Below are 13,283 nucleotides of genomic sequence, written 5' to 3' on the forward strand. Positions count from 1 at the left end.
GACCCAGCTTCTCCATCTTTAAATGGGTATAATAATACAACCAACCTCATAGGGTTGTTTTGAAGATTAGTGAGGTGGGCGATAGGTTGTGTGGTGGGTAGAATAATGCTTCCTCCTTCACAGATGTCCATGTTCTGATCCCTGAAACCTGTGGCTATGTTATCTTATGTGGCAAAATGAAATTTGCAGATGTGATTAAGTTAAGGATGATGTGATGGGGGAGATTATCCTGTGGACCCAGTGTAATCATAAGGGTCCTTAAGGGGAGGCATGAGAGTCACAGTGATGCAGCATGAGAAAGACTTGACTGGCCAGTGCTAGCTTTAAAGAAGGAGGAAGGGAGCTATGAGCCAAAGGATGTGAGCAGCTTGAGCCGGAAAAGGTAAGGAAACAGATTCTACCCCTAGAGTATCTGGAAATGAACACAACCCTTCTAACATCTTGATTTGATCCGAGTGAGGCCCATTTCTGATTTCTGCCTTTTGGAGCTGTAGATTATAACTTTATGCTGATTTAGGCCACCAAGTTTGTGGTAATTTGTCACAGCAGCAACAGGACCCTAATTCAGGTGGGTTAGCCACTATTAATCTATTTACAACTCCCTTCCGTTCTGGCTTTCCTCACAGGGCAATCTAATTGAAACACTTCTGCAGAATTAAAGGGATCTCTTTGCCCACGCACAAACTATTTTTTAGTTTTTCGAGCCTCTACCTAACCTTAGTCTCAAGACAGTTGCCCTCAAGGTAAGCTGCAAGACAATTTATAACATCCTCTTCTTAGACTTTCCACTTACACATGGAAAATCATGTGCATTAATCATTGGCGTCTGCCACAAAAGCCATGCTCTGAGGTCCTATTCAGGAAAATATTAACTCTGAATTATGGCCTCCCTTTCTTTGGCAGGGGGCACTGAGCTTCACAGATACCCTAGAGTAGGAGTCAACCCTTCAGGTCGAAGGCCCACGGGAATTAGAGCGCTTGGAGCAGGAGACGTGGGAAAAGAAAGAGGAAAAGAAGTTGGTAGGTCCGAAGGAGGCTGGAAAGAGGGGAAGGCAAAAGAATACACAACCCAGCCGAATCATGGGAAGTGAGAGATGGCTTCCTGCAATCTAGTCTTGCGGGTTCTTGCTCTAGTTTTGGAAACTTCCCCCGCAGAGTCCAGCACCGCGCACCTGCCCCTTGGGGCCGGTCCCTGCTCAGGAGCCTGCGGCAGGCTGGGAATGCCGTTCTGGGAGAGCAGCCGCCCAGGCCGGGTGGTGGGGAGACTGCAGGGAGGAGTCTCGGGGAGTGCAAACGGAAAGACTACATCTCCCAGGCCGCCACGCTTTCCAGCTGGAGTCCTAGGGCGCTGACTGCTCCCCAGTTTCCGTAGGGAAGCGCTGGGCCACCGCGGCTATTGTGCGTCGCACTCTCGCCCTCCTCTTCCCGCTGCGGTGTCTATGGAGCTAGGCTACGTTTCATTGCCGCCCCGGCTTAACCCTTCCGGCGCCTAACAGGACAGCCGGCCGGCTCCCTTGCACCAGGAAGAAATCTTAGCAGCCCGCGGGCCCTGGTCACGAAACCCTAAGGTACAAGGAAAACAGTTGAAGAAGGAGCCAGAGCTCTCCGGTTTGGTCCTCGGGCTTCACTGGGGCGGGGCGCAGGCGTTGGCTTTAAGAAAGGGGAGGGGACAGTGCAATCCGGGTTGCCCGCGGAGTTCGGCGAAGGAAGTCTTCCGCTCGCTCGGGAGCGAGGAGCCTGTAGATAGGCTGCTCCCAGCTCCAGCTCTAACCTCGTCTACACCCTGGGCGGGCCCAAGTGTCACGTTTGCAATTGCTCAGGAAGGATCCGGCCAGTCTCCGGAGGCAAGTCGGGCTGCGGTTTTTGCTGCCTATCTGGGGAGGCGATACCTAGGGGGCATGCTGCTTGCTAGGCAACACCCTGCCGGGATCCGACTGCGGTAGTTAGCTCTCCCTGGCCCTGAAGCCGTTGCCGGGGCGCCTGTTCTCCGTCCGGACCAGCCAGCGCTCCCCAGGAGTCTCATTGAAACAGGTACCTGTCCTCCAAAGGGACGGAGGCTATGAGTTTCCTTAAGCGGGTCGCGCTCTCAGTCTGTCCCCTCTACTTCCTCTACTGTGCCATTGATGCCCTCGGTCTTTGTGTCTTCCCCGTTTCCCCCTACTCCCGGCCATCAGAACCATGGGTCATCCCCCGCTGGAGTTCAGCGACTGCTACCTGGACAGCCCCGATTTCCGCGAGAGACTCAAGTGTTATGAGCAGGAACTGGAGAGGACCAACAAATTCATCAAAGACGTGATCAAAGACGGCAACGCGCTTATCAGCGCTATGAGAAGTAAGTGCAAGGCTTCGATGAGCTGTTTCTCTGAGCTGGTGTGTCTGGCCTTTAAGCCTTTCCACACCACCAAGGGAAGGGAGATTGCAGGGTGACTCCCATCCCAGATCTCTGAGGTGAATGGGTTTCCCACACTTGGGGAGTGGAGGTAGTAGAAGTGGAAAGTGGTAGATACAACCAGAACTTTGGGCCTTTTCCTTTAGTGGTTTTGACCTTATAAGACATGATCTGTAGCTGTGCCAGGGACCCTCTTGCTCAGCAATTACCCTTACTTGGCAGATGGTTGTTCGTAAGGGACAATCTGCTGTACTGTTAGACATATTCAGCACCCCTGTCTGGGGAAAAGTGACATCCAACTGCCCCAGCACCTCCTAAACAATTGGGGATTAAGGTCAGCAGCTTGATTAATAATTTTGTACTGGTCTCTGGTTGCTACAGATAAGTGTGGGGGGCAGTAAAAAATTCACCATGGCAAGTTATTTTTTAAGGAAAGCTCCTTTGCCCCAGTGAATTATTTTCTTTATCACACTGAGCTATGGTTTAGGTCAAGGTCAGTCCAAGTTCAGGATTATTGGATGGCTTCACATGCCACTGAATTCTGCTTGAGTGTGGAACAAAGAGCTGCCTACTTACTCCCTGCTGCAAGGGGCCCAGCCCCCAGGGAGTAAAATAGGGATAGGGTTGGGGGCTGCTGGGCTGAAGGAACTTCACCTAGCTTGGCTTTTCCAGTGGTCACAACTGACTCAGCTGTGGGAAGCTCTCTCCTTCCCCCATTGTGTGTTTGCTTTCTGCTGGTTGGCAGGTGGCTTGGAGTAAAAGAAAGAATAATAAACATCCCCAACGAGAGTGCAGGCAAGCCAACCCTTTATGCCAAAGCATGTACCCAGAAGAATGGAGGGTAATGATTGGGTGGAGTGAAAATTAATTTTTTCTCTTGTCTGAAAGATGATTGTGAAAAATAAAGTCAGAGTTATTGGCAAGTATGTCCTATATGGTTATAACTTTGTTTTGAGTGAATTTATCACCAAATACAGGGTCTAGGACCAGTGTGGCAACCTTCTTAGGCAGATGCAGTCAACCAAGAGCGGGAGAAAGAAAGATTTGAAAGTGGTAGTGCGAGGCTGGGCGAGGTGGCTCACGCCTGTAATCCCAGTACTTTGGGAGGCCGACGCGGGTGGATCACCTGAGATGAGGAGTTCGAGACCAGCCTGGCTAACACAGTGAAACCCTGTCTCTACTAAAAATTTAAAAAAAAAAAAAAAAAAAAAAAAAAAAAAAAAAAAAAAGCTGCACATGGTGGCGGGCACCTGTAATTCCAGCTACTCAGGAGGCTGAGGCAGGAGAATCACTTGAACCCAGGAGGTGGAGGTTGCAGTGAGTTAAGACCGTGCCATTGCACTACAGCCTGGGCGACAAGAGTGAAACTCCATCTCAAAAAAAAGAAAAGAAAGTAGTAGTACATTGATAACTGCTGCCAGCTGGTATTTCTTGTGCAGCCCTTCTGATTTGCCCTGTGGAGTCTGTGCTTTTCCTGCACATGCTCTCTGCCCACTTTTGGTCGGAATATGTACACCGTTGAAGTTCCTGCAGGTCATTTGATTGTGTTTGATCTTTTAATGGTTTGTCTTATTGTGGCCTGACCAAGAGTAAACTCCTGGTAGTATCTGAAATGCTGATCCTTAAAAAGTTAAGGATATGCAGGTTGTGCCACATAAATAGAAAAGTGAGAGTTCACAGAAAGGAAAAGGAGGAATGTTTCAGCTTTGTTGTGTTTTGTTTACATATTACAGTAAACTGCTTGGTGCTGTATCCACAGTAAAACGAATCTCATCATAAGCGCTAGGAATGGAATGGCTTTGTGAAGTGGATGGTAACGAAAAGTGTGCTAAAAATCACAAGCTAAGGCATATCAGAGAGATTAAGATTTGTAAGAAAAAAAGCAGTTCAATAAAACATATGGTGGATGGGCAAAAGTTTCATAAGCTAGGGGCAAGTAAAGGTTTTTCTTCTTTCCTTTTCTTTCTTTTTTTTTCAATTTTTGTTTTTGAGATGAAGTCTCACTGTGTTGCCCAGGCTGGAGGGCAGTGGCATGATCTCAGCTCACTGCAGCCTGGATCTCCCGGGTTCAAGCAATCTTCCCGCCTCATCCTCCCCAGTAGCTAGGACTACAGGCATGTGCGACTGCACATGATTATAACTTAAATTAATGGAAAATAAAAATACCATCCCTCTGAAAGGTGACTATATTGCCAACTTTTCTGTTTGTCCTTTATTTTTATGTTGGCAGCTTCAGTCCCCAATGTTGTTTGAATATTTGCTAAGCACTGAGGCTAGGCGTTATTCATTACAAGTGATGTGGCCCCTGCTTATATCTCAAGGCAACATGACACATCTAATAGGTGTTATATATAGTTAGCGAATACATACTATTCATTCAATACATACCTGGACACATACCGTGTTCAAGCCATTGTTCTTGGGGCTGTCAGGCATACAGAGTGAGTCACAGATGGATACTGCTTTCAAGAGGTTCTTAGGCTGGTGGGAGAGACAAGACATAGATAGAAATGAGTATCATATAAGGTAGTAGATACAGATAAGAGCCATAAAAGTGGGAACAGGTGGACCTGATGATATATGACATGAGAGGGAAAGCTGATTTCCCAGTGGGAGCACAAGGGAGAAGTCAAGGAGGAAGCACCATCAGAGTTGGGTAGAATCAATAACACTGTCACTTGTTTAGCTGTTCCCATGTGCCAGGCATTACATCTTGTAACAAATTTTTGAGACAAGGATTATTATTCCCATTTTTTAGATGAAGAAATTGAAGTTCAGATGAGTTAAGTAACTTTCTCAACTAGTAAGGGCAAGGGTCTGAATTAGAACCTAGACCTGACTCTAAAGGCCCTGCTTATCCTACTGCATGACACTATTCAGAACAGGGCGTTTCATGTAGCAGGAGTGACACAGAATATAAAGGGGACAGCAAATAATTTGAGTTATCTGGGATATAGGCAACAGAAAGGGAGGTTTGGGCTCCTGAGGAGCTGGATTACAGGTGCACGCCACCATGCCCAGCTAATATTTGTGTTTTTAGTAGAGACAGGGTTTCACCATGTTGGGCAGGCTGGTCTCAAACTCCTGGCCTCAAGTGATCCACCAGCCTTAGCCTCCCAAAGTGATGGGATTACAGGCGTGAGTCACCACGCCCAGCCTACATTCTTATTTTTTTTAAAAAAATTGTGCTAACTAAATAAAACATTTTCATAGGCCAGATTCAATCAGGCTGCAACCCCTGAGCTAGATGATGTAGCTCTACAGGTCTGACTCTTGGACTCTAACGGGCTAGGAAAATGGAGGATGACAGTCTTCAGATAGGGGCTTTCCTGGGGAAGCAACAATGGATACTCTGCAAATGAGCAGAGGCAGAATGACGGTATAATGGGACAAAACCCTGGACATGGCATCTAGATACCTGAATAAGGTGCTGGTTCTGTTACTAATGGGATCTGTGACCTTGATAAGCGATTTCACTGGGACGCCAGGGTCTGTGGCTTTACAAAGATGGGGCTGGGGCAGGAGGTTTATAAACCCACTTGAGCTCTAACATTCTATGACTTACTATTTTTTGCATATTGTAGTTTCATGATTTGAGAAAAGAATGACTAACCCAATTACAGGACCTTATTTTATGCTTACATAAAATTTCACATTATTTTAGTGTAAATGACTGTATTTAATTTAATAAAAAATTAAAACGCTTTTTTTTTTTTTTGAGACAGAGTTCACTGTATTGCCCAGGCTGGAGTGCAGTGGTGCGATCTCAGCTCACTGCAACCTCTGTCTCCGGGATTCAAGTGATTCTAATGCCTCAGCCTCTCAAGTAGCTGGGACTACAGGTGCATGGCACCATGCCCAGCTAAGTTTTGTATTTATTTATTTATTTTTTAGTAGAGATGGGGTTTCACCATACTGTCCAGGCTGGTCTCGAACTCTTGACCTCAAGTGATCTGCCTGCCTCAGTCTCCCAAAGTGCTGTGATTACAGGCGTGAGCCACTGTGCCTGGCCTAAAAGAGAATTTCTAAATACTCTTTTCCAAACCAAGGATAATGTGCTTTATAAGTATGTTTTTGTTTTAAGAGTCAGAGTCTCACTCTGTCACCCAGGGTGACATACTTTTAAGTACAGTGGCACCATCATGGCTCACTGCAACTTCGAACTCCTGGGCTCAAAGGGTCCTCCGGACTTAGCCTCCCAAGTAGCTGGGACTGCAAGCACACACTACCAATCTTAGCTAATTAATTTTTTTTTTTTTGGAGAGATGAGGTCCCACCATGTTGCTCAGGCTGGTCTTGAACTCCTGGGCTCAAATGATTTTTCCGCCTCAGTCTCCCAAAGTGTTGGCATTATAGGCATGAGCCATCGTGCCTAGCCTCTGTGTGTGTGTGTGTGTGTGTGTGTGTGTGTGTATATATACACACACACACACACAGATGTCAGAAAAAAATTATATCACTAAACCCACATATATACATGCACAACCACACATACATAGGCTTTCTTGGACTAATGAAAACTTTTGGTTTTTTTTTGTGGTTGTTGAGACAGAGTCTTACTCAGTCACCCAGGCTGGAGTGCAGTGGCACCATCTCGGCTCACTGTAACCTCCACCTCCTGGGTTCAAGCAATTCTCGTGCCTCAGCCTCCCAAGTGGCTGGAATTACAGGTGTGCGCTACCATGCCTGGCTAATTTTTGTATTTTTAGTAGAGACAGGGTTTCACCATGTTGGCCAGGCTGGTCTCGAACTCCTGACCTCAAGTGATCCACCCACCTCGGCCTCCCAAAGTTGCTGGGATTACAGGCGTGAGACACTGCACCCAGCCGAAAACTTGTTTTAAAAGAATCCAGGGTCGGGCTTGGTGGCTCACGCCTGTAATCCCAGCACTTTTGGAAGCTGAGGCGAGCGGGTTGTTTCAGTCCAGGAGTTTGAGACCAGCTCGTGTAACATGGTGAAACCTTGTCTGTACAAAAAATATGAAAAATTAGCTGGGCGTGGTGGTGCGTGCCTGTCGTCCCAGCAACTCAGGGAGCTGAGGTGGGAGGATTGCTTGAGCCCTGGAGGCAGAGAGGTTACAGTGAGCAGAGATCGCTCCACTGCACTCCAGCCTGGGCTGCAGAGTGAGACCCTGTCTCCTGGTCAAAAAAAAAAAAAAGAATACAGTCCAGGTGCATTGGTTCAAGCCTATCTCAAAAAAAAAAGAAAAAAAAAAAAAAAAAAAAAAGAAAGAAAAAAATCCAAAAGATACATTCGGTACTCTAAATGTACATAAAATTGATAAAGTAGAAATAATATAATTCTATAGTTTTAATAACTCAATCTTAATTTTTTTAAAAAAGGTGACTTTCTCACACTCTATGCTTTTAGGGTTAGAGTTTTAGATGTTTACATTAAGGTCATCTTTTGGGGTGCCTTTGCAGCTTTCACTTTGGCAACCGGGGCACCTGTCCAGTGAATGGTTGCTTTCCTGGAAGGATGGGTTGATTCCAATTCTGCCACTAGCTAGCTATATGACTTTGTATAAGTCTTTAGTTTTGTCGGTCTCAGTTTTCCCATTTTATAAAATTAGAGGCTTGGTCAATAATATTTACGTTTCCTTCTGGTTTTATTATTTTGTTTTCTGGCTACCACCATGTTAGTCAAATAGTCAAACAATGTGAATTGATTCTGTCATAAACTTCAGGAGCCAATTCATCTTCACTCTGGGAGAATAATAGGCAAAGGGAAAATCCAAGTAGTATGTCCAGCATGAGTAGATGACTTGCTGACTTACTTGACTGTCCTCTAATTGAATGCTTCTTGGTAGGTCTCAACCTGCTTCCCTTCAGTTCTGTTCTGAATAGCTCTATACTGAGGTACCCCAAAGCTTTTAATCCCTTTGGGATGGGTGTAGTGCCATGGTGTGCGGGATGAGTTGGTGGTATAATATGCATTCTCGCTCAGCAGGTATCTTGTCGTTATCCCAGTGATAGTTAATCAGTGCTTCTGAGCACATGGAGTTCTTTTACATCTTCTCCAGAGTAGCTCAGATCAATATAATTGGTATGTCATTTGATACTGCTGTTAGTATTAATAGATGTGAAGCAATGTTAAATGGAATTTGACAGAGGTGATACATTGCCATATTCATTGGAGGTCCTCAGAAGACCAGATTCCAAAGTAGCTGGACTGTGGGTGCTGTGGGAACTAGGGTTGAAAAGTGAATCAAGCCAACCTTTCAGTGTGTCCATTTATAAGAAACTATTCTTATTTAGGGGTAGAGGATGGTGCCAGGGTGGGGTAGGGAAGATTTTAGCTCGACTTGCCTGTTAAGAAAAGTTTTCCAATCAGGCTCTAGAGTAATGAAGGAAATTTACCTTTTAGTGTCATTTTTATAGCCTTATTTTTTTAAGCATAGTCAAAACCTTTTGTTTAATCTGGCATCTGTTTCTCTAATCAGTTACTACAGAAATTTCCTAAAAGCCTATGAGGATCTGGAAAGTTACACAGTTCCATGGGAGTACCCTGGAAATCTTGAGCTGATTTTATTTTCTAGTGGGGTGGAAGGCCCTCATGATCCTTTACCAAGCTTGTATCAAGTGCTAAACCTTGGGCAATGTAAAGGCAATTTAATTTAATTCAAGAAGGTTTTACTAAGCACCTACTATGTGTCAGGTACTATCCTGGAAACTGGGGATACAGTGGTGAATAAGAATACTATAGGCTCTGCCCTTTTGGAACATATGTTAAATATCAAATTACCCTCTTAAATAATTAATTACAATTGTGAGAAGAGTATGAAGAGGAAATTCAGTGTGTGATTTTTAATTTTTATTTTTATTCATTTATTTTTTCGAGATGGAGTCTCAGTCTGTTACCTAGGCTGGAGTGCAGTGGCACAATCTTGGCTCACTGCAACCTCTGCCTCCCCGGTTCAAACGATTCTCCTGCCTCAGCCTCCCGAGTAGCTTGGATTACAGGTGTCCACCACGCCCAGCTAATTTTTATATTTTCAGTAGAAACGGCGTTTCACCATGTTGGCCAGCCTGGTGTCGAACTCCGGACCTCAGGTGATCAGCCCACCTCGGCCTCTGAAAGTGCTGGGATTACAGGCGTGAGCCCCTGTGACTAGCCCATAGTAGAATTATTTATAATGGCCCAAAAGTGGAAACAACCTCTAAATGTCCACGAACTGAAAAATGGTAGTATAGTCATACAATGGAATAGTATTTGGCAATAAAAAGTAATGAAGTACTGATACATGGTACAATAAGGATGAACTTTGAAAACCTTTGGATAAGTGAGAAAAGTGTTATAAATGACTACCTATTGTTCATGATTCCTTTCATATGAAATGTCCAGATAAGCAGATCTATTAGAGAGAGTATCAGGTTAGTGATTGCTAAACTGGAGGGTTGGAACGTACTGGGACTGCTAATGGGTAAAGGGTTTCTCTTTGGGGTCATAAACATTTTTTAAGATTGGATTGCAGTGATGGTTGTACAACTCTGTGAGCCATTTTATGGTGTGTGAATCGTATCTCAGAGCTGTTTGAAAAAAAAAAAAATCCATTGTGTTTGGAGAAATAGGTGACAGGTGCTTGTCTTATATACCTACATCTTCCTTTAGAACATCAGACCTGGAAGGTTGTGTAGATGTGTAGAAAGCTACACATCTACTCCACTGGGTTTATATGTAGGGAAAAGAAAGTCAAGACAGAGAATTACTTCTCCAGAGACCTAGAAGCTAGAATTACGTTGTGACCAAGTCAGATTCTGGAACTTCCAGAAGAGCCTCTCGCCCTGCCTCTTCTCTTCTCTTCTCTTCTCTTCTCTTCTCTTCTCTTCTTCTTCTTCCTCCTTCCATTTCTTCCTTCCTTCCTTTCTTCCTTCCTTCTTTCTTTCTTTCTTTCTTTCTTTCTTTCTTTCTTTCTTTCTTTTCTTTCCTTCTTTCCTTCCCTCCTCTCCTTCATCTTTCCATCTTTCTTTCCATATCTTTTTCTCTAAATCTTATCCTCTTTCTTTCTTTGCTCTCCTCCTCCTAGCACTTGGGCTGGCGGGAGTGCAGTGGCAAGATCATAGCTAACTGCAGCCTTGAATCCCAACCCCAAGCGATGCTCCCACCTCAGCCTCCCAAGTAGCTGGGGACCACAGGCACGTGCCACTATGCCTGGCTAATTTTTAAATTTTTTGTAGCGATGGGATTTTGTTGTGTTGTTGCCCAGGGTGCTCTCAAACTCCTGGGCTCAAGCGATCCTCCCACCTCAGCCTCCCAAAGTGCTGGGTCTAAGGCTCTTCCTTCAAGCAGGTAGCTTGCATTTCAACTGTCTTGATGTTCTTTACTGGGGCTAGGGGTGCTTTGTTTGAAATGACCCAGTTGGCAGCACAAATCTGCATTAGTAGAAGGTTTCTTTTCAGTATTTCCTCCCCATTAGGGCTAGGATCAGGTGATTTCCCTGTTGAGCAATCCAGCTCAGTTTAATAGGGTCTGGTCGTGTTCTGTTTCCTTTGTCATAGAATAATGGCAATACATCTTGGTGGTGTGACACCTGTCCTCTGTTTTCTATCCCAAGAGCCTGCACCAGCTGGTTGAGGAGTTCCCAAAGTCTCCCCTCTTCTCTGCTCATCTGTCGACCTCTTAGGGCAAACACAGCTGCTTTTCATGTAGTGAGTAGTATATATTGGGAAACGTTTGGCATTACTAACGAGTGACAAAGTTCTCCCCCATATTATTTTTATCCTAAGGCAGCTTGGAATTTTTCACAAGTGGCGAGCAGTAAGTCCAGCACTAGAGTGCCATATGAGGAACTTCGAGGCAGTTCTTTACAAAAGGTTTTTGTTAAGGACTTCCCAGAAGCAGGAGGGCCACACTTCAACTTCCAACTCTTTCCAGAGCCGGGCTGTCGTAGAAAAGCCTTTCTCTGTGATTGGAAAAATATATATTATGTATGCGGCAATTGACAGCTGGAGACTAATCTTGAATTCATCCGTCCTGAATTCATTAGGTGGGAGGAGGAGGGTGGGTAATAAGGCATTGAGGTGTTTTATAGCTGCCCCTTGCAACTTTTGTTGAGTGCAGAAAACAAAAACAAAAACAAAACAAAAACAAAAACCAAACCTGGAGCATTGTAAAGAAAATGCCTCTGCCACCATCATCACTATGCTGAATTTCTTTTGCTCTAAAACATGGGAAATATTGATTTTTTTTCCTGTTTGGTTGATGTGGAGAGGTTTGTCTTCTACAATCCATGCCCAGTGTTTGAGGGATTATGGGGATGATTGCTCTGTAATGGCATTAGATGGGAAAGCTAGGGTTGCCAGTGTGCTAATTGGGTAACAACTCAGCCAGGGATTGGATAACAATGAAAGCAGAGTGCAAGGGGAGGGAAAGCTGGGGCTTCTTGGCATTTTGTTTGCTTTTACTTTGGGAAGAGCAGATGCTATTTGTATTTAACCATTTCCTTTTCTTTATGACTAATCGGCAGTATCTTGCCGGAATTGGACTCAGAGTTCAAGGGGCCTTTTGAACATTTCATTTAATGCCTTCATATTTCAGATGAGGAAACCGAAGCCTATGAGGGGTGTTCCTTGCCCAAGGTCACAGAGCCAGTCAGTCACAGAATCAGTACTGAAACCAATAATTGGTCCCACTGTGCTTCAGGAAAACAGTTTCTACCCTTCAGGAACCTCTCTTTGCTGAGATTGTGATTTTATTTTTTTTTCTGTTGAGAATCACTTTCAGCTTGTGAAAGAAAGAAAAGAGTTGTTTTCTCTTCAATGCCTCTTGCCAAGAATGCACGTTCAGTGTCAGCCTGAAGGCAGCCAAGCATTTTACAGACCTGCAGGAATGAAGTAGGGGAAGGTTCAGGGAGTCTGAAGTTACTTCTGGAGTTTTTCTGGTTAGCCTTTGCTTAGTAGGAGCTTGATAAAAAATAGAAGATCAAGAGACAGACCTTCTATAATAGACCTTTCCCCCAAATTTGTGAAATCTAGACAATCCATTTATGAATGAGGAAGAAACAACTCTAATACAAATTGAGTTGGGTTTTTGGATGTGGATATATAGGTAGATGTAAGTATAAATTGCCATTTGCAAAGCTCTTTATAGTATACAAGGCACTTTAACATACATTCTGTCACTAAACAGGGAAGACGTGTTAAATTACCTCCAATTTATAGATGAGGAAACTAAGATTTAGAGAACTTAAGTACTTCCCTAAGATTGCATAGCTAGTCAGTAGTTGAGCCAAGACTTAGATTTTCTGTGTATTCTTTCGACAGTTCCCCATTGTTTTTATTCCCTTTAGTGATGAAAGAGAATATAAGTGCTGTACAGAAGAATACGTAGTTCAGAAAGTAGAAGTGTCAAGAAGACATCTGGGGCCTTCTGTAGAGAAATGGAAGTAGCCGTCAGTACACATACCCATAGGAAGTGGCCATTAGAAAAGGTTTGAAAGCTGGAGAACAGCATTAGAGAAGTGGGTAGCTGACAGGGCTGAGACACCTGAGCTTGTGGTAAGAATTTCTATGTGCTATTCTGTGAAGGCTCCTGAGGAAGACAGTCCAGACACAGGTAGATGTCTTTAAAGGAGAATTGCCTGAAGCCAGTGAGGTGGTTAAAAAAGATTGGGGAAGATTCACATTGGTGATAAAGGAGGGAGTAACCTTGGGCATTTTTCATTACATCTTTAGGGTGGAAAAAAACTTAAAAATTGTAAAGTAGTGGTGGGGTGTGGTGGCTCACATCCGTAATACCAGCACTTTGGGAGGTCCAGGTGGGGCAGATTGCTTGAGCTCAGTAGTTCGAGACCAGCCTGGCCAACATGGTGAAATCCTGCCTGTACAAAAAATACAAAAATTAGCCAAGTATGGTGGTGCTCGCCTGTAATCCCAACTATTCAGGAGGCTGAGGT

General features: G+C 44.5%; 1 protein-coding gene across 4 annotated transcripts in view; it reads left to right on the forward strand.

The window, feature by feature from the left end:
• The first annotated feature begins 1,294 nt into the window (after positions 1 to 1,294).
• The window catches only part of OPHN1 (oligophrenin 1), a 365,836-nt gene continuing 353,847 nt past the window's right edge, over positions 1,295 to 13,283 (forward strand). Inside the window, exons 1-2 of one of the 4 annotated variants that reach the window (XM_021932859.2) lie at positions 1,295 to 1,568; positions 2,175 to 2,332. In XM_021932859.2, the coding sequence (XP_021788551.1) occupies positions 2,179 to 2,332 (154 nt within the window). In that variant the 5' untranslated portion in view covers positions 1,295 to 1,568; positions 2,175 to 2,178. Of the gene's footprint in view, positions 2,032 to 2,174; positions 2,333 to 13,283 lie in introns of all 4 variants that reach the window. The other 3 variants (XR_002519579.2, XM_021932860.2, XM_021932858.2) reach the window with 3 other exon arrangements.

This window comes from Papio anubis, chromosome X (assembly GCF_008728515.1).
Source record: "Papio anubis isolate 15944 chromosome X, Panubis1.0, whole genome shotgun sequence".
NCBI classification, from domain to species: Eukaryota; Metazoa; Chordata; class Mammalia; order Primates; family Cercopithecidae; genus Papio; species Papio anubis.